The 21,692-nt window shown below is 31.5% G+C and overlaps 1 protein-coding gene across 5 annotated transcripts in view; it reads left to right on the forward strand.

Moving 5' to 3' along the window:
- The window catches only part of LOC126738054 (gamma-aminobutyric acid receptor alpha-like), a 332,395-nt gene that overhangs the window by 126,004 nt on the left and 184,699 nt on the right, over positions 1-21,692 (forward strand). Inside the window, exon 1 of one of the 5 annotated variants that reach the window (XM_050443229.1) lies at positions 2,978-3,044. The exons of 3 other annotated variants lie outside the window; for them this stretch is intronic. Coding sequence is in view for 1 of the 2 variants with exons in the window: in XM_050443227.1 (XP_050299184.1) it covers positions 5,803-5,868 (66 nt within the window). In the remaining variant the exon portion in view is untranslated. Of the gene's footprint in view, positions 1-2,977; positions 3,045-5,530; positions 5,869-21,692 lie in introns of those variants that run through there. One more of the 5 variants, XM_050443227.1, reaches the window with a different exon arrangement.

Below are 21,692 nucleotides of genomic sequence, written 5' to 3' on the forward strand. Positions count from 1 at the left end.
TTAAAAACAGATTTTTTTTTGAATTTGTAATCATATCTCTTAGCGATGTCAAGGTTAACAAAAGATGTACTCCCTGTATCGATAAGAACTCTTAAGTTAAATTCGGAAAAATTATAAATGGCAGTTTACTTTCACAATAAGTGAAACTTATTAATTGGAATTTTGGCACTTTTTTATTATTGTTATTGCCGAGGCTTTTTAAAAAAAAAGCTCTTCTATTTTAAGGAAGTCTTCTGTTAGACATTCGGATTGATTATAAAAATTGTCATCATCACCAGCCTCATATAAATTATTGTCAGTTTAGACCTCATCAATATTTAATAATATATAAGATTTAATTTTTCAACAATTTCGTTGGGATTATTCCCACGATTTCTAAAATAGTTACTTGATAGTCTAAATGTGTTTCTTGTTGATATTGACATAGGGGATGAGTTTTGGTAAATTTTTATTTTGATTGGACCTAAATACATTAGTGTTATGTTCTGTGTTAAAATTTATTGTGTTTTGGACATTTTTAGAATATTGAGCAATATTGTCTGTATTTGTTTAATTCTGGCTATTAAAATTTTGGCTAAAACTTGCTAGGTTAACAATATTTTGAGGCAAAAAATGTTGGTGGTTATGGTTAAAGTTTGTAACTGGAAAATATGCATTTCTAGGAATTGCATTTATAGGGATTGATAGGTGTATGTGATTTTTGTTGCACAGATTGGATCTGATAATCAATAACTAATATATTTTAAGCACTATTTAAATCTGGAGAATTTTTAGTACGCATCAATGAACCTATAAACTCTTAATGCTAAATTTCGACAATATTGCGCTAGCACTGGAATTTCTACGGCATTATTATGTGTTGAAATATATTAAACTTGTAAATTTAAGAGATGTTGAACTCTATTATAGAACTCAAATGTTATTTTATTATTTTGCTTAAGCTCTGCTAATTTTGAATATAAATGTCTCGCTTATTGGCATAATCGTTCAGCAGGGAATTGTTTAACTCTTACCAATTTGTTATAGTACAAGATGAAATATCTACAGCGGTTTCACCTTTTGTTTTAGAGCTAATGCTTGACACCAAATATTCATTTTGAAAATCATTTACATCAACTGTATTATAAAATTTTGTAACTAAAGTAGCTTTTTAGCAACACTTAAAAATCTAGGTAAAAGTTCCGTTTCGCCCTGAAACTTGGGAACCATAATAATATATTCCTGTTTTAAAATAGGGACGGCCTGACGTTGATCGCCTCTTGCCATTTTGAAAATGAAATTTCTTTAGTTCTTAGATCCCCAAAATTTCTACGATGTCCTCTCGAGATATTTTTTCAACGGGATCTTGTACCACACAAGAGCTTAAGATTATGAAAAATTCGCTATCCGTATCACAAATTGACGAACTAGCACATGAGCTGTCAGTATTTCAATTAGGTTCTATATATATTACATTAAATATACTTCGAGAAGCAAGACCAGTATCTTATTCATGCGTAGGTATCCCTTCAATATCTTTTGCTTAAATATTTTTATATTTAAGCAAAAGATATTATAATTTTTTATAACTCCGCATCAGTTCGGATTCTTGAGTAACAAGTGCACCAATGACGCTATGTTGTCCCTCTTTAATAATATATACTCCAGCCTAAACAGCCATCTCTCTACAGCAACAATTTTCTGTGATTTCTCTAAAGCCTTCGACTGTGTAAACCATAATATCCTAATTAATAAATTGCAGCACTATGGAATTAGAGGAACACCTCTCAAGTGGTTCATGTCTTACCTGAACAAGGGGAATCAGTTTGTTAGGGTTGATTCGATGACGTCTTCGTGCAAGCCAATAGAATGCGAGGTACCTCAGGGCTCAGTTCTAGGCCCCATTTTGTTTCTTCTATTTATAAATGATATTGCTAATCTGGACATAAATGGTAAAATTTGTCTCTTTGCGGACGATACTAGTTTTTCTTGGAGCAATTTAAATATGGTGACTCTTCGTAGAACCATATCTCGTCACCTAGTCACCATTAAATCGTGGTGCAATTCAAATCTCTTGTGCCTTAACGTCTCAAAAACTAGAGTATTATCATTTAGCAGTGCGTTGCAAACTTTTGTAATTAATAACAACAGAATGGAGGTCGTTGATTCCGTAAAGTTCTTGGGACTGATGGTAGACAACTCTTTAAAATGGGATATCCATATCGATTACTTATCCAAAAAATTAAGTTCTGCATGTTTTGCTCTGAGATCAGTATCCAGGGAGCTAAGTTTGGCAACGGCTATAACAGTTTATTATGCCCTGTTTGAGTCGCACCTCCGATATGCCCTTCCGTTTTGGGGTACGTTTGGTGCGACTCAATTTGAACGCATATTTAAGCTACAAAAGAGAGCTAGCTATACGCTATTCATTAAGACTAAATTACAGAACTCACTGCCAAAATATTAAAAAAATTTTTAAATAGGAACTCTTCCTTCCTTATTTATATTTGAATCCGTCTGCCTAATCCGCAAGCACTTATCAGATATGTCAGAAAGGCCATCTCACAATTATCCTCTATTATATATATATATTATAATATATATATATATATATATAATATATATATATATATATTATAATATATATATATATATATATAATATATATATATATATATAATATATTATATATATATATATATATATATATTATAATATATATATATAATAGAGGATAATTGTGAGATGGCCTTTCTGACATATCTGATAAGTGCTTGCGGATTAGGCAGACGGATTCAAATATAAATAAGGAAGGAAGAGTTCCTATTTAAAAATTTTTTTAATATTTTGGCAGTGAGTTCTGTAATTTAGTCTTAATGAATAGCGTATAGCTAGCTCTCTTTTGTAGCTTAAATATGCGTTCAAATTGAGTCGCACCAAACGTACCCCAAAACGGAAGGGCATATCGGAGGTGCGACTCAAACAGGGCTCATATATATTTTTCCAGTGTTTTATATGATTTTTGTTTCTTTCGAAAACTTTAACGAAACTGTATCCTTTCACAGGTAAGAAATTATGATTATGTCAAACTTCAAAAAACAGTGTATTTAAGACACACTGGCGTGGTCCGATGATTCAATTTCGGTTTGTATTTATCATAAGAATTTTAAATATAATTTAATTTTTTTTATTAAAAAAATCAAAATTTTTATTTTTTTATAATTAAATACAATTTTTATGATAAAACTCTAGATCTATGAAGTACATTATTAAAATAGTTCTATCATTAGATTTTGTTTAAAGCACCATTCTTATTATTCTTTATCTTCAAATCTTAATTTCTATGGAAATTTTACACGTAAGCTTGTAAGAAATATTCTATAAATTAAAAAAATTATACAGCATTTAATAAGAGCCTTTCATAATCATTTCCATTTTAAACTCTTTACTTTATTATAGATTCATCCAATGGCAAAATAAATTTTTTTAGTTGCAAGTTATTATGTTAAAAGCAATTTAATGTTTTTGTCAATATCAACTTATTATTTTTAGTTAGTTATTATTAGTTATATTTTAAGTTAATCACTCCAAGTTCTATCATTTATATAAATGAACCTATATTACCATATCAATCAAAAAAGCCGCAGTCCAATTTAGCTGTCAAAACTAAGGATGATCCTACATTGCTGGTCCTTCACTAAGAAGGTATTAGAAATAAATTTGTTATATTAGCTTCAAAAAGATAATTGTTTAAATTTAGGGTAAAAGTATTATTAATTTCATATATCTTTAATATTCGTTTACATCTTACCTTATATGTTATCTATAAATCTATGGGATTATGGTTTTATTTTATTTACTATTAAAAATTCAGAACAATGTCAATAATAAACCAGCATCATCTTTAAAAACATCTAGGGCATCTGAATCTGAACTTTTAATATGCCAATATATATGCCAATTTCTTTCAAGTAAAGAAATAACGGACATTTCGGAGAATGCGGAACCTGCTATTAGAGTAAGAATACTTTGACTTGAATGAAAGCTAAGTAGTACTCTTAATAAAAAAAACTTATCGGGTCCGGCTTTTGATATTAGGGTGTTATTAAATTTTGTTTGTTTATAATAATAAAGTTTATTTTATTATAGTGTATTTTATAAAGTATCTTAATTCTTATATGGATTATTTTATTTTTACTGTTCTGTCATGATTAGGACCCAATATTAAAAATATATATCGTTAGTATTAGTTACCAATAATTTTAACAAACGCGTAGACATATTTTGTTGCCCTTTATAAATATTTATCAAATTGATTGCACCCTCGATCAAAAGCTCTATTTTCATTTAATATGCATATTTAATAAATATTGATTTTCTAATTATCCAAGCATTGCTTCAACAATTGAAAGTAGCAATATCTAATTAGATTTACTATAAACCATAAACGTAGCAATTTAAGATTCCTAATTTCGAAAATACACAAGAAAATTTAAAAAAATTACACGAAAAAGTAAATAAAAAAGTCACCTATGCCTATATCTATATTGTGACATTAATGAAATATAAAGATCAACAAATTTGAACCATGTATACAATGTTAGCATGACAGGCGCAACTAGATTTCCTAAATTTCAATGACTGATTAACAATATAAAATTGGTTAAAGAACCAAATTACTCAATTTTTTATTTGTAGTAAATACTGAGTACTATAATCTTATTTTGTTTATATATACATATATAATTTTGAACTTAAGGTGGCGTAATCATAGCTAGTTGCCGTAACTAATCGTAACTAGAGTTGAAGAAAAAGTCCATTCTTGCAGTGGAGTTAATAGGTGAAGAGGTAACTAAAAAATTCGGTCATCCTCCACTAAATTTATTTAAAAAATATCAATCTGACATGTTTCTGGCATATAAAATGTCTATCATCAGGGATAACAAATTAAGGGGTTCCGTCAATACATCTTATAGATATAGGGGTCAGTCAGACAAGGTTAAAAGGTTAAAACGAATTAAGATACGTCAGAATGGGACCGAACCTGGATCTACAAAATCCTTAAAATCACATGACTACGACAATACAATAATTGTTTTTTAAACAAGAATTGAGACCAAAAGGGTTTTGTTCTTAGTTCTTGTTTAATAATTTTGTCTTGGATTGTCTTGGATTAATAATTTTTAAATAAATTTAGTGAAGGATGACCGAAATATTTTTAGTTATCCATTATCATCCATTCCATTCCATTATGGGTAAAGATATTCCATATCCATTATGGGTAAGTAAATCATAAAGTAATTATATTTGGCCTCGTCTTCAGTAAATAAGATCACTGGTAGTACTCCCTGTTCCTGCTCCGAACCACACATTTCCAAGCTAAGCAAAAAAAAAATTTTTGTTGCTCTCCGCTCCCGTCCCCGAATATCCCATAACCAAGTCTCATTCTTTGTTTGTGTGCCGAACCGTATAAACGTTAATCGTTGGTGATAAAAATTGCTTATTCTACGTTTTTTATTTTTGTTATTTTTAACTTCTATGTATCTAATATGCCTAAGCATCATGAAGTGCATACGAGAGATTCGAGAACCTCTTTACGAGAGGAAGTGCGCGTAATGCGAAAACAATTACGAAAATTAGAAAAGTTAGCGGAATCCACCCAAGGTGTCAGTGATACCAGGAGCTTGAATTATCGCCGTGCGCGGGAATCACCGCGGTCATCGCGTTCTCGCAGGAGATCAAGAAGTCGAATTGTGCCGCGTCATCGGTATCGTAAGATAAGGCGGCTTTCGAGTTCCAGTGAGAGTGTTAGTGTTAGTTCAAATGAGGTCACAAAATCCACAAGTGACCTTGAATCAAATGAGGAAAATGATACTACAGTTGGGAGCAGTAAGTAATAAACATTTATTTGGGCCGAATTTTATAGCGACTAGGACTTTATCTTGCTTCACATGGGTGACATTGAAATATTATTTTTTGATGGTGTTTGCATTTGTTTATTTTAATTTCCTGACCGACTCGACTGTGAATAAGATTGTATTATGTCTTATGCAGCAATTAGTTCTTTTGTTTTTAAATACATTTGGCTGCTTAATAAAAACATGTTAAGTACATCATTGATGTTAGATATATACATACCGGAAACTAGAAAGAAAAGTTTGTTTATTTATTTATTTTTGAGGTTTGGTGAAGACCTCTGGATTAAATAAACTGTTTGGTGAACACAGTAATAATAGTATTAGATAATAATGTATAGTTGGCAACACATATATATATGACCTGTGGGTTGACGTCATTTTTTTTTATGCACATGGGTATAATCAATTCTGCATGTTGGGTGAACACAGCGGATAAAATAATCAAACTGTTTGGTGAACACAGTTTCAATACACCCAGAATTGCAAAACGATTTAATTTAGGCAACTGGGTTAGCACAGCACATGGTTAATCTGTTTGATGAACACAGTTTTAACAAATCACACTGTTTGGTGAATACAGTGATCTAACTGAAAGTTAGATGTACATGCTACGAGCTACATTTAATTTAGGCAACTGGGTTAGCACAGCACATGGTTAATCTGTTTGGTGAACACAGTTTTAACAAATCACACTGTTTGGTGAATACAGTGATCTAACTGAAAGTTAGATGTACATGCTACGAGCTACATTTAATTTAGGCAACTGGGTTAGCACAGTACATGGTTAATCTGTTTGGTGAACACAGTTTTAACAAATCACACTGTTTGGTGAATACAGTGATCTAACTGAAAGTTAGATGTACATGCTACGAGCTACATTTAATTTAGGCAACTGGGTTAGCACAGCACATGGTTTATCTGTTTGGTGAACACAGTTTTAACAAATCACACTGTTTGGTGAATACAGTGATCTAACTGAAGGTTAGTTGTACATGCTACGAGCTACATTTGTGCCTCAATCTTTTTTAATTTATATATTTATATAAATATAGAAAGTACACTTTTTTGGGCCTGTTTGTTTATAAGGTAATATCTTTGCTGCAGTTGAACCGGAACAAATCTAGAATCAATTTCTAGCAAGGTTTCGGGTCAATCCCTTTTTGGTTCTAATGTGCCGAATAATACAAACAAATTTGGGCCTCCATTACATAGGGAGATGGCAGAGACATGGTCAAGTATAATTAATAATGGAATTAAACAAGAAGAACGAAAAAATTTAATTTCTAAATACGGGCTTCCGGAAAATATATCTCGTTTATTGGTACCCAAGTTAAATGAAGTTGTTTTAAAAGCATCTTCAGAGTCAGTCTTATGCCGAGACTCTCGATTAGTCGATCTGCAAACTCAGATAGCTGCGAGTATTTCAGCTGTTGGAGAAGTCATAACAAAGATGTTAGTAGAAAAGGAAGCGGAGGGAAGTAAGGAATATTTACAACCCCTTTGTGATGCAGGTCGCTTATTAACGCATGTTTTGAATATGGAAACCAATTTTTGAAAACAACTAGTTTCTTACCAGTTAGACAAAAATATAAAGGATACGTTGATTTCCTCTCCATTAGACGAATGGTTTTTTGGTACGGAACTAGATAAACGAGTAGAGATATCCAGACAATTGGAAAAGTCAGCTAGAACTATCAAGATTATAGAAATTAACTTTATCAAAAAGGGTGTAGCAAACATAAAATATTTAAACTCCAGGAGTCTGCCTCGAGAAGTGCGAGTACAAGGGAGAGGTCAAGGCAGACGACAGCAATATCAAAGTCGGATTCCCAGTTTCTCGAGGAATGCACCTTTCAGGAATCAAATGAATCAGGACCGCAGTACAGAAGATCGGGCCCATCACCAAGGTAGGACAGGGCGGTATACCATCGTTAGTGACAGAGGTTAGTAAGACGGCAGGCAGACTAAAACAATTTTATAGTAAATGGACTGAAATTACTGGTGACTGAATTTATTTTAGAATGTATTAAAGGGTTTAAGATACCATTTATCAAAATACCTAATCAAGTTATAGCTCCCCGGGCCCCCAAGTGGTCGAAAAGTGAAATTAAAGATCAGTTGATCAATTTCTGGAGATGGGTGCATTAAGCAGGGTAAATCCCTGCAAAGGCCAAAATTTTTATCAAATATCTTTTTAACCCAAAAATCAAACGGCTCTTTTGGGTTAATTTTAAATCTAAAATCCCTAAATAGATACGTTAGGGCCGAGCATTTTAAAATTGAAGACCATAATATACCGTAATAAGGCTTATCAGTGGAAATGATTTTTTGGTAACTTTAGATTTAAAGGATGCCTATACCCCTTATACCTATCCATAATTCACATAAAATTTTTTTAAGATTTGAATTTGAGAATCAAGTCTATGAATATAACTGTCTTCCTTTTGGTTTAAACTGCGCTCCTTTTCCTTTTACAAAATTAATGAAACCTTAATAAACCTTAGTTGGTAGGTACCTTAAGATATAGGGGTTGGTTATCAATAATATTTCTTGACGACATATGGCTGATAGGAAAAACACGCGCAGAATACCATGAAAATTTGCGAAAAACAGTTATATTTTTAGAATCGTTATTATGATTCCATCACAGACATGTAAATATTTGGGGTTTGTGTATGATTCTGTAAAAATGTCTGTCTCTCTTCCGGCAGAAAAGAGGGAAAAAATTATTGGACTTAAAAATTTGTCTTACGTAAATCGTGTAAAATAGGGGATTTTGCTCGATTTATAGGCACCTTAACATCTGCGTGTCCTGCAGTTTCTTATGGTTGGCTTTACACCAAATCCTTCGAACGTGAAAAATTTTTTAGCCCTTGAAAATTCAATGGGAAATTTTGGTGCAAAGATGTTACTTTCACCAAGATTATCTATGGATTTTCAATAGTGGCTATCTAAGGTTAAAAACGCAGAAAAGTCAATAAAACCTCTTAAGTTTTGTATCGAAATTTTTTCAGATGCATTCCTGACCGGGTGGAGAATATCTTGTGGGGGTAAAAGATCCCATGGACTTTGAAACTTGCAAGAAAGAGAATTTCATATTAACTTCCTAGAACTTTTATCAGCTTTTTTCGGACTTAAATGCTTTGCAACCAACCTTAAGAACTGCAATATTTTATGCCGTATTGTTAATACTACCGCCATAGGATATATTAATCGAATGGGTAGTGTAAAGCATCCAAAGCTCAATGCCCGGGAAATTTGGCGTTGGTGCGAAGCCCGTAATATAATTATTTTTGCTTCTTATATTAAATCTAAGGAGAATCATGAGGCGGACGAGGAGTCTAGAAAACTTGACATAGAAACTGAATGGGAAATAAATTATTTCGCCTTTGAAAAAACAAAAATGTTTTTCCCAATTCTCGAGGTCGACTTATTTGCGTCAAGAAATAATAAGAAATGCAATAAATTTGTCTGGTGGAGAAGAGATCCAGAAGCGTGGGAAGTTGATGCCTTTACTTTGAACTGGGCAGATTTTTATTTTTATGCATTTCCGTCCTTTCCGTTAATTTTACGAGTTCTTCAAAAAATGATTGCCTGCAATCGTTCTAAATTTTATTAGAACTCTCTAAAACGACAGTATTGACTTAGAAGTTTTAACACAAAAGCTTGCCACATTACTTGCCCTAGCGATGGGCCAGAGGGTGCAAACCTTGGCGAATATTGAGATCGAAAATATTATTGAATCAAGTAATATGATCAATATTAAAATTCCTAAGCGGGTGAAAACTTCGGGTCCAAACAGAACCCAACCCCGTTTTAGTATTACCATTTTTTCCAGAGAATCCCAGAGTATGCGTAGCCTCAACTATTAAGTTTTATTTAGAACAAACTCATAACTTACGAAACTCTTTCTTCAATCAGAAATCTTTTTATGGCATTTAAAAAACCCTATCGAAATGCCACTACACAATTCATAAGTAGATGGATCAAGAGTATGCTCGACAAGAGTGGCTTAGATACTTCTTTATTTAAAGCGCATAGTACTAGACACGCTACGACATCGGGAAGCGCTCGAAAAGGTGTAAGTATGGATGTAATCAGGCTATCGGCAAGGTGGACAGAGAGGTCTAAAACGTTTGCTAATTTTTATAATTGACCATTAAGAGTAGAAAATAATTTCGCAACAACTATTTTAAGCAGTCAGTAGTTATTGTATTATCCATTTAAAATGGGTTAAGGTTCTATTTTACGTGGTTATTTTATGAGGTTAAGGTGTTATTTTGTATTATTAGGTACATCATATTATATGTATAATTTTATCTGCACCCGGCAACGGTTAATTTCTTTTTTATTATTTTTTGTTAGGAATAAAAGGTTATAATTCTTTTAATATTATGGTGTATCAATTTATTGTTGCCGATTTCTTTAAACATCTACCAGTGATCTTATTTACTGAAGACGAGGCCAAATATAATTAAAAGATCAAACGAACTTACCTGGAAGTGAAGTTCGATCTTAATTATATGTAGGCCTCGTCGAAGTAAATGAGTCCCCCCCAGCCCAAGTATTCCCGAGTGCAACAATAAAGCTTTGAAGAAATAAGACTTGGTTATGGGATATTCGGGGACGGGAGCGAAGAGCAACAAAAATTTTTTTTTTGCTTAGCTTGGAAATGTGTGGTTCGGAGCAGGAACAGGGAGTACTACCAGTGATCTTATTTACTTCGACGAGGCCTACATATAATTAAGATCGAACTTCACTTCCAGGTAAGTTCGTTTGATCTTTTAATTATATTCACGTCCAGTTCGAATATATTCTTATAATTTACCATGTAGTTGTTTTGAGAAATTGTGGCAAGAGTCGATGAAAAAGGAGCAAGACACATTATTTTTTGAAAAGGATTTGTTTAAAACTGATTTAGGAAATACCAGCTCCCTGGATAGAGGGCGATTATAGAACCTGGAAAATGTGGCCGTTTGTTTAGAAATAAAAATTGCTAACATCTTTGGATTGTATTTGGGATCAAACAGCTCTACTCCCTATTAAAAGTAAAACCCAAAGATTCCAAAAGATCAGTAAGATACTACTGGTTTCATTAATTTAGTAAATAAATGGGGAGCTAATGATAATCCAAATAGAACACAAGTAAATTCATAAAGACAATTTTTGAACCTTTTGGATTTCGAAAAGTGGCTTGCGGCATTCTGCGTGTACTAAAATAGCAAAATATGCATCTTCAAGGTCGACAGTTTTCATGAATGAACCGCCAGTTATTATAAGCCTTAAGGCCATTCTTCCATCTTTCATATTAAAATGGGGTTAGATTTTAAACGTTTAAGGTTCATAATAAATTGCTTTTTCCATTACTTTTGTTCGCTAAAAATACTGGAGAAACAAATTGGTTAGGACAATCTTTGCAAGAAAGAATAGTACCTAACTGGAGTAACTTTTTGATTTCTGAACAATTGAAGGACAAAAGAGCCTCCTCTTGCAAACTAACTATATTTTTGTTCATGTAATAATTGTCAAAAACTGATGAAACTCAATTTTATAGCCTTTATTTAAGAATTAAACAGAGGTATTTGTGCTCACTTCTTTCCATTCAGTTAAAAACACTGCGAAATAGCACCAGCAATAATAATACTAAATATCCCTAATACTAGCTTATTCTTAATACTAGCTTAATAATAGCTAATACTACTTCTAGCGCCTCCTTTGAGTTATGAGTTACAAACTTTCTTGGTGCCCCTTTTGTGTCCTTACCTCCCTCTATTGATGGGACGAGCACCTCCTGTTTTCCGACACACCCACAGTAGGCTTGTTGACCCCTCCTGTTTTCTTTTCTGCCTGCACATAAGGAGTGTAAGCTGAGATGTTAAAGGTCGCAGTTCCTTTTTAACTTTCTTCATTCTCTTAAAGGCCTGTATTTTCTCCCGCAAATTAGTGTTAAACAAAAATTTCACAGGAGGAATTTTATCAACCAAATTGTTATTTTTTTCAGTTTGTTATTTCAGTTTGTTTGTTCATTAAAGGAGTAATTAACTGTCGTCTCTTATTCGAGACCGAATTACAAAGGTTACATAAAATCCGTCCAGCATCTGCCACTGGTACCACTACCTTTTCCTTAGTTTTCTTGGGAATATTTAAATCATCCGCTAAGAGAGCATTTAACCCAAACCCAGAGGTGAAAGGCACTGGCCTAAAATAGACTGATAACCAGTCTGAGTCAGTAGGTCCCTCATAGAATATAAAGTGTTCACCACTTGTCAATGTCAGGGTTCATTTTTGGAGGCATAAACAGTTTGCAATTTTCCGGAAATTCGTGTTTCTTACAAAACTCATCAGCCTCGTCTTTAGTCAAGTCCAGATGCAAATTATTAGACCATATTGGTTCAATGGCTGAATTTATTTTAGTTTTTTTATTAACTAGGTTTTTTCGTGCTAGTAGGGTTAGATCCCAACATATTCCTAATCTCATCGGATAATAAACGTATATGTTGGATCAAAATTAAGAGAAGTTAGTCATTGCTGGTGTATTTTGAATAACTCCTTGAGCCGGTCTGGCTCAACTCCTTCGTAGTTAATGCTCGGCCTGCAACTGTTTGCCATAGTACGCGACATAAGGCCTCGACTATAAAGTGAAATCGCAACACTCGTGCTGGGACTCTCACGTTTATGCTGACGATGGCGTCGTTTTATTTCATTATCCCTATCTCTACGTGAGCCCGTCTTATTCGGAGAACGGCACCCACGATACCGAGATCTAGAACGTCGCAACTGCGAATTTTCACAAGCACTATTAGACAAAGACCGCGACCCTCTAGAATGCTCCTTTTCAAGCCCCTCAATTTTACGGCATAGGTCCTTATATTCTCTGCTTAGGGAACGTGGTGATCGGAGAATCCTACTTCTAGACCTATTGTTAACTTCTTTTTTATATTTTCCAATATTAACAGAACTAAAAGTAAAAATAGACTTTTTTAAGACTTTAAATCTGTCTTAAAAGGTCAATATTTTCACAACCTAAAGCACAACAAATTCAGCGAAATATGACCAACGTGACTCAGCGAAAGCTAACAAAAGTGAACGACGGTGAACCAGAAACGAATGAGATGGGACGGAGGGACGCGCGATGTTAAATGCTGCTCTACGGCTTCAAATAATTTTTAAAAAAAGACACAATTTTTTTTTTCATAATTTTTTTTTTTAAAGTTTTTAAACTATGTTTAAATAACGATCAAATTACGCTTTGCCATAATTAAAGATTGAAATTTTTATATTTATTGATTTATTCATATGCGGCAAAAGCTATAACTATACAAATTTTCTGAAATCTTGTCTATAGTGCCAAATGATGATCACATTTTTTTAAATCAATTTCTTGACATTTTTTATTACTCATTAATATAAAAAATGGATTAAAGATTAGAGCTGCACAACGGGATTTATATCCACTTATTCAAGATTTACAATAAACTAGACAATTAAATAATGAAAATGCTCTAATCGTTCGGAAGTTAAATGCTAAAATTCTTACTAATATTCAAAAATCTAATTTATCTGCTTAGAACCTCGTTTTGTGCATAGAAATTGAGCGAATAATTCTAGACTAGAAGCGCAAATATGTTTTAAACGAGAATTACAATTATCATATTTTGAAAATTAAAACTCGCTATTAAGATAAACGCAACATGTAACCTAAAAGAAATTATTCACAGCAAAACAATAATTTTTAAAAGAGAAGATTTAATCAAGATGTAATCATCTAAACTCTGAAGAAAAAGAGGCAATTATATATGTTTGTTTAGATTTTGAAGATATTTTTTCTTTAAAAAAAACTAAATGAACATTTACAAGTGAAATTAAAGAGGAAACACTAAGTCTATATTTCAAACATCGTACCGATATATTCAAATTCTTAAAGAAGAAGTAGAAACTGAAATAAAAAAATTGTTAGGTTAAGGTGTAAAATAGCTATATATATCGTACTGATTATCGATGATTAAATAAAAGAACTGTCAATGATAAATATTCATTACCAAATATTTCTGATATCTTAGATCAGCTAAAGAAGCATTTTCAAAGTTACGGAATGCTAATCAGAAAATTCAAACCAATAAATATAAATGTTCCAATTTATTTTACTTGTTACCCATTATTTAGAAATAATTGAGTTACAAGCGTATCAATAAGATTTTATAGTTCTGTTTGTTTTAAAAATACCGTTGGTAGAACCAGAAAAATATAGTCTATTCATCATACTTTAATACTGTCTTTAAAATATATTGTTTGAAAGCTAGGATTCACTTTTGTATAACTCAATACAAAACTTAGATAATTGGAAAGCCATTGACCATAGGGCCGGCATCTGCCCAAATCTCTATTCAAATTTGCTAAAACTTATCAATCAGCTGTCAAGAACATGCCAAATATTAAGCTCATTGCTAAGAAGGTACTTTAATAATAAAAAATATAATATAATAATAATGATAAGAATCAAAATAAGGCATTTTCTAAGCCATCTGTTTTCTATTCTAGTTGCTGAGGATTTCAAAAGGAGCCTGCTTTTACAAAGGAAACAAAAAAGTTTTTATTTCCTTTCTAAATAAATAAATATGTTATTCTATTATAAGGAACAGAGGAGCGGAGGAGGTACAAGAAGTAACTAGAAAGAAATTAAAAATTTAAACAAAATTGTAAAACAAGTGAATTAACTTTTAGGGAATTATAATTTTATGACAAATGGCAACTACGTAAATTGATAATCAAAAACAATATTTAAAATCCGCATTAATACACACATTAACAACAACATACAATTACACTTTAAATTACTTTATCAGTTTTTAAAACTATTATAATTTCGTGTAATAAACTGTGTTAGTACAATATATAAATTTGTTTGGTTATGGTTTCCCTCAATTTTTATTTTTAAATTTTGTGGTAAAATTTTAAGAATTTTCAGAAGCAAAAATATTTCTGATATATTTCATTGCAAATGAGATTTGTTAAAAAAACATGAATGATGACCAAGCTCAGTGAAAATATATTTTATTTTTTTATAGAAATAAAGACTTTTACTTACAAATAAGCCTCTTAGGTTTAAAACATTAAATTCAGAATAAAGATTAATTGTAAGATACTGGCTATTTTTGTATAGAATTATAATTATAAGATTTTGTTTTCAGCACATTTTTAAAATCTGCAATGCAGTTTCGCGAAGACTACCCCAAATTGGTAAACAGTATCTTAAAATAGACTCTACAAGAGAATTATATAAACTATTTTTATTGTTTTTCCATTTAGAATATTTCGAAGCTGGTAAAATTTGTAATATAGTTTTCGAAGTTCTTTCGCCGTTAACATGCTGATTCCAGCGAAGATGTTAATCGATTTAGTGGAAGGATTTTTTCATTTTGTTCAGGGTTTTTTTTTAATTTGTATATTTAGTACTTCATAATCTTTATTATTTAAAATTGCACACGCCACTGGGCATTTTTTGAATGTTATTTATGATGTTTTTAATTTCCTTTATTATTCATTCATTCTAGCAGTAGTAATTGAGTATCAATATATTTTCGTTCTATTCTTAATAACACTACTACATACCAAACTAATATTCATTCCAACATTCAGTTCAACGAAGATTAGTTCCAATGCAACAATAATATCCGGACAATAAAGTTAATTCTCCCCCCATAGGTCAAACTAAATGAAAAGTTAAAGGCCTTGGAGGAATGAACAAATTAACCATCTCAATAACAAAAAAAACATTTAACGAGCAGCTTTTGAAAATTAACTCGAAAAGTTATTAATAAGAATTAAAAACTAAGGAAATAAAATAAAGAACTTACAAGGCATCTGAAACTACTAAAGGACCAGAAAAACATTAAAAATTAAAATGAGCAATCTAAAAAGAGATCCAGGGAGGATGCAAACATCTCCTCGTCTCTTCGGGAGAAGGAAATGCACTCATCTAACCGGCAGGAAATAATTAACGATTTGCAGAATTCTGGTTCCTCAGGACTCTTAGATGCTATTATTAATAGTAAAAAGAACAAGCAAGATAATGGACGAGGTAAATGTTAAAAAAACAAATCATTATATATTTCTTTTAATAATCTGTCAATAGCTGGAACAGGGAGAAGTGCTAAATCGAAAATTTCCAAGATATTAAAGGTGCTTGTCAGAGACATCTTAAACTGGGCCATGAAATATTAATTAATAGTTTTCCTTAAAATAATTAGTTTTCCCTAAAATCACTCAGGAGCACCAACACAAAACTCATCAGGAAACGGAAGATGGAGTTTCACTCCTTCTTCTTTGAGGAAGACGGAAAGTTAAATATTATCCTGAGAGGTTTTGACAGAAACCTCGATATTGCCGACATAAAAGAGGAATTGTTCCAGGATGCAAAAGGCAAACGGATTTAATCTGGTTCCTCGTCCCAAAATATTAAGAAATTATCTATAAAACCGACATTCTCCTGAATACAAAGGGTCGAGTTGAGTGATTTAAAACGTATACCATCAACAAGATAGGGAATATTAGACAGTGAAATCGCTGTTTGGTAAACCATAAGTTTGAACTTGAACTTGAAACCGCATTGCCACAAGTGTAAGGGCAATCACCTGTACACTGAAGGAGGCGTTGGCGACTATACTAGACCAGCTTTAAAAATTTTTCCACAAATAGCGTAACTAACATGTTATTTCTAAATCGTTAGTTTCGTAAAAGACCTTCGGCTGTAGGGCCACTAAGGGCTGCGCGTAGAGGGAAGGCGGGTGTTGAAACGGAAATAAAATTCTGGGAATTAGAAATATTTTATTAAATGCTTTTATTTTTGGCTTGTAGAGAACGGTGTTTTAAAGGGTGTTATAATAGACTTGATCAGCTGTTTGAAAAATTAAGATATTTTCGTTTTTGTTTTAATATTGAGAATAATGAAAATTATTTGATTATTGCTTTGTTAAACCCAAAGATTATGGAAGGGGTACATATTATTCTATATGAGATGGTCTTAAAATCAGGCAGATACCAATATTGGTTATTATTCTTGAAAGTAGTATTGAATATTTAGCATAAAATATTTTTGAAGATTTTGTATTGTTTAAAGTTTTTTAATCGCTTTGGTGTTTTAGAATCATAGAAGGAGCTTTATTTATTTCTCCTTGATCATTTTTTTAAAAGCCTCAAACCTTTTTTCGGTAAAAGAAATTGGAACAAAAGCAATAACAATTTTATTTAGTAAAAAGTAATGTAGGCACTCTCGATCGTCTGGCATTTCATCTTTTTGGCTGACCTATTTATGTAATTCTAGTTATTTTAATTTTGGTTTGGTCGGTGCGACGTGAGGGATGAATTTCTTTGACTATAGTGTGGTTTCCTTGATAAGCAGAGAAAAATTTTCTAAAACGTGATTTTCTATAGTATCATTGGAAAGCATTTTTCAAGAGCTTCATGATGATATCTCATTTGACTATGTATCTTTCTATTTAAGATTTTAGGGCTGTATCTCAGCCTGTCCAAAGGGGTCACCCTGTATACACTTTCCATTATAATGGTTGGTTTTGTGATGGTCGCCGGAATTTTAAAATTTTAAGCAGCTCTTTTAATTACCTTTTCGATAGTGTATCATACTTGCATTTCCAACACGTAATTTTGGCAATAGTTCCGTGAGCGATAGAAACATAAGTATATAATATTATAGGGGTGATCTTAAATCCACATTCGAAATACAAGATATCTTATTAAAAAGATAATTAAAAGAGCTATTTAAAACTGCAAATGGTCAATATAGCGCCTACAAAGAAAAACAAAGTTGATGATAGCTCTCTAAAGACAGAACGTCGTATTTTAAATTTAAAGTGTTTAATAAATAATTTTGTTATATATTTTCAAATAACGCCAGAAAAAAAATTAAAATGATTTTGCCAAATTTTAGTTTTTTGCAAAATTTACGAAGTTTTTGAATTTTATAATATTTTTTTATAAAAGAAACACTATATTGCTCAACTTACCTCTAATTATACCACCTCTATTGACATCCTGTATAACCGTGATGCGGGGTCTTGTCATAGTTTTAAGTTTAGTTCTAACAACTGGTAATTGAGAATTTGCCTGTGACGCTTAAAACTTAAAATGTGGCCAATTTTCTATTTTTATGGACATCCTCACTAAAAACCTTTTACTGCACAGATAGATCTTGCTACGCTGCACAATTTTTCAGATATTGAATCTCATGACAAAATGTTAATACTTTTTACAAAAAAATATTGAACTATCAAGAAGGTTTATTACCATAGGTATTAAGTCTTATGAATTATTTCAATTGTTCTTTATAATATTTATGTGAAACCTACTTATATGTTAAAATTTGTTCCACATATTTTTTTTATATTAGTTTTTAGTTAATTAAGTACAACAGGCTTTTTATTTAAAAACTTGACCCTCTTGGACACAAAATGGAAAAACCATTATGTTTGTTGTTGGAATTATAACTTGTATTAATCTTTGTTGGTAAATTTGTAAAAATAGCTTTTTATATATATTTTTGTATTAATTTTTGTCTCAAAAATATATTTTGGTAAAAAAGTATTTATTTGTTTATAAGATTTAACTTGTAAGAAATTACAACATGCCTCTACCCTTAAGTACATCACTCATCACTTGACTACCTAAATGACACCACCGTGTTTGTTGCATGTTTAAAAAAATAATAAAAACATAGTTGGCAGCGTCATCCTATGTCTCAAAGAAAATAACCAACACGGCCGCGTAATCGGAGATTCCAGCGATGTTGAAAACCTGACTTAAGAAGTCCACTCAGTTAAATAAATCGTTCCTAGATTTGCCGCTTCGACAGCACCACACGGTGTACAAAACTGAACGGCAATCTGATGTCGACCGGGTACATTTTCTATCACAGGATTGCGTATCTTCCCAAATATTTGTTAGTTCTGTTAGTTAATGTTATTTATTGTTACTTAATGCATATAACATGCATGGACCTTGAGTTTTTCGAATGGGTAATTATTTTTTTAAGAGTTCGCAATTTTTCCGTAAAAGAATTTGAAAACGTATTGATACAAATGGCGAAATCATATCGATCATTTACTGGCAAATATTGATAATTTTTTCAAAATTATCTTTTGTATTTTATTATTTTTTCAAGGTTTTTCAAGGAATTTAAATAGTTTATCAATGTCATTTTTTTGAGTGCTTTGAAAACTTTAAATGTAAATATCTCTAAAAGGGTTAATCGCAGCGAGTTAAGTGAACTTTTTTTAAGCAGCACTGTTTGCACAATGCATATTTTGAATAAAAAATTAAATTATACTAAACCTAAAAAAGTTACAGAGTTTATAAAAAATAAAAATGTGCATGTGGCGCCTTCTATGATATAATTTTAAAAAAAGTTGATTTTTAGATTTCTCATATTAGAAGAAAATCTCATGCTAAATTTTGTTAAAAGCGAAAAATAAATTTTGAATGTGTGGCCAAAATTCAAAAAAATTATATCAATTTTATCGTCCTGTATCTTGGTTATCTTTTACTTATGAACTGAGAAAATTTAACGTGACCTCATTCTTTTTCTACAAGGAATCTGCTGTTAAATTATTTACTATTATTTATGGAAAATCCTGTATATACAGGGTGTTACACCATTCAGTGCAAATATTTAAATATTATAAGTCTTTTTCTTCCTATAAACATGTGACCTAAAATGCACCTCCTCGGAGCTAGAGCACGCGCAAATTGCTTAAAGAAAATGGATTATTTGGAATCGTTACTACAACTATGCATGTGCACGAAGTGAGCTGTGCCTGTTTTATGTCAAATCAAGTTAATTTTACTAAAACATGCAAAAAACGAAAATTTGAGGTGTTTTACATTTTCAAATTTTTTATTGAAAACATAAAAAGTGGGCCATCAAATGGGTAAGCCTCCCTGAATCCTTTCCTAAAATTGGGTTTACACCATTTTTAGGATGGAAAATGTCAAAAGGACCCAAAACATTTAGGACTCTAACTAAGTGTTCCAAATCGATTTTCGTTAAGTAATTTGCGCGGGCTGTAGGCTGCATTTTAGAACACATGTTTATAGGAAAAAAAGTCTTATTTTAACTCTAACAATACGCTCTTTAATTATTTGCACCGAATTTTGTAACACCCTGTATAATAGGAAAATTTTGTTCAAGATTTGTGAAAACAAAATTTTTACTTCCAAAAAAAATTCAAAATCTTAAAAAAAAGGAGATACAGTCGATATATTATAAATATCGAAAACTAAATAAAATCATGTTTATCGACCCTCCCCGCCGTATATCTAATACAATGTTATGATGATTATGATGAATTGCAAAAATATTTTTTTAAGCCTTTCACTCACAATTTACTTTAAAAATATATTTATACTCGTTATAAATAATTTACTAAATTTAAATATTATTATTAAGTACATTTACCTTCGCTTCATAAGCAGCCGTCGATTTTTACGATGCGTGCTTATGCATAGCTTCTTTCTTTTATTTTCTTTTAGAGCTTTTGATACGCGATCCATCTTTTCCAAAACACTCCACGAAAACACAAAAAATACAACTCTCTATACTATTACTAATTATTAACGTCTTGAGGATTTACCGACGGCCGACCGCCGCAGTAACATACGACGGAAGCACGCTTGCCAAAAGATCCCATTTAGTAGCCCTCATCTCCAATTTTGCACGAAATAATATGATTTTAATAAAAATCGTGTTCCTAGGGCATATATTGCAAAAATAAATAAAAGTATATTTACAAATATTATTTGTAATCATATGCTAAAGGGTACTTAGTATTTATTTTTCTGATTCCTGTATAATTTTCAAAATTTTATAACTTTTTTTTGAAAATTTAAGAAAAAAAAACATTGCTTCCTTCCTTATCAACATCTTTAAACAACTACCAAATCTTATCAATTTTCATGGAATACTTTTACCACAATTCCATTTTCTATTTTTTCAATATTATGGTAGGTAGTCAGGGCTCTTAATACATAAAAATGTTTATGCCAGATACTACATAATAGTTAATTTATACCTCTTAGATCTCTAGATTTCAAATAAGTTGTTAAATCTTACCTTTATCTTTAATAATTTATCTTTAATTTATTTATAAGTATCCCAATGATATTATATACAGGGTATTCATTTGAAAACTTCCCACCACGGATTTATCGAAAACCATTGTTTAAAAAAAAACGCCGAAATACGTCAGAAGGTTTGTTAAGGGGGACAACTTTCTAACCTAAAATTACTTCACCCTCTGCCCCCCAGGTTCATCCCCTTAAAAATTTTAAATGGCAAGAGGTATCGAGTAATAGCTTGTTTAAAAGGTCTTTCAAAGTCTTTTATTTTGACGTTTGATTTTGTTAAATCGATCGATTCGTTTTTCAGAAAATTAGAAAAATCTTTGTTTATCTTAATTTGTTCAGATTAGAAAACAAAAACATGAAAATATCAGTTTTTATTTCAATTCAAGTGTCCAAAATGTTGCCCGTTAGAGTTTGCCAAATCTACAATTCATTTATAATTTAAAACGGAAACTACCAACATAAACAGCAATTCCAAAAATTAGACGTGGAAAAAACTAAATAACAACCTGAATTTTTTTCTGTCCTGGGCGAACTGTATTTATTGTTATACCTGCTTGGTTATTTATAGTTGCTAAGGAAACTAAAGAATTTATTTTGCCGTCAGTTACATTTGTGACAGTCTTGGAATAGTGAAAATTTATTTGTTGAATTGAAGATTTT

The sequence above is a fragment of the Anthonomus grandis genome, chromosome 6 (genome assembly GCF_022605725.1).
Source record: "Anthonomus grandis grandis chromosome 6, icAntGran1.3, whole genome shotgun sequence".
In the NCBI taxonomy this organism is placed as follows: Eukaryota; Metazoa; Arthropoda; class Insecta; order Coleoptera; family Curculionidae; genus Anthonomus; species Anthonomus grandis.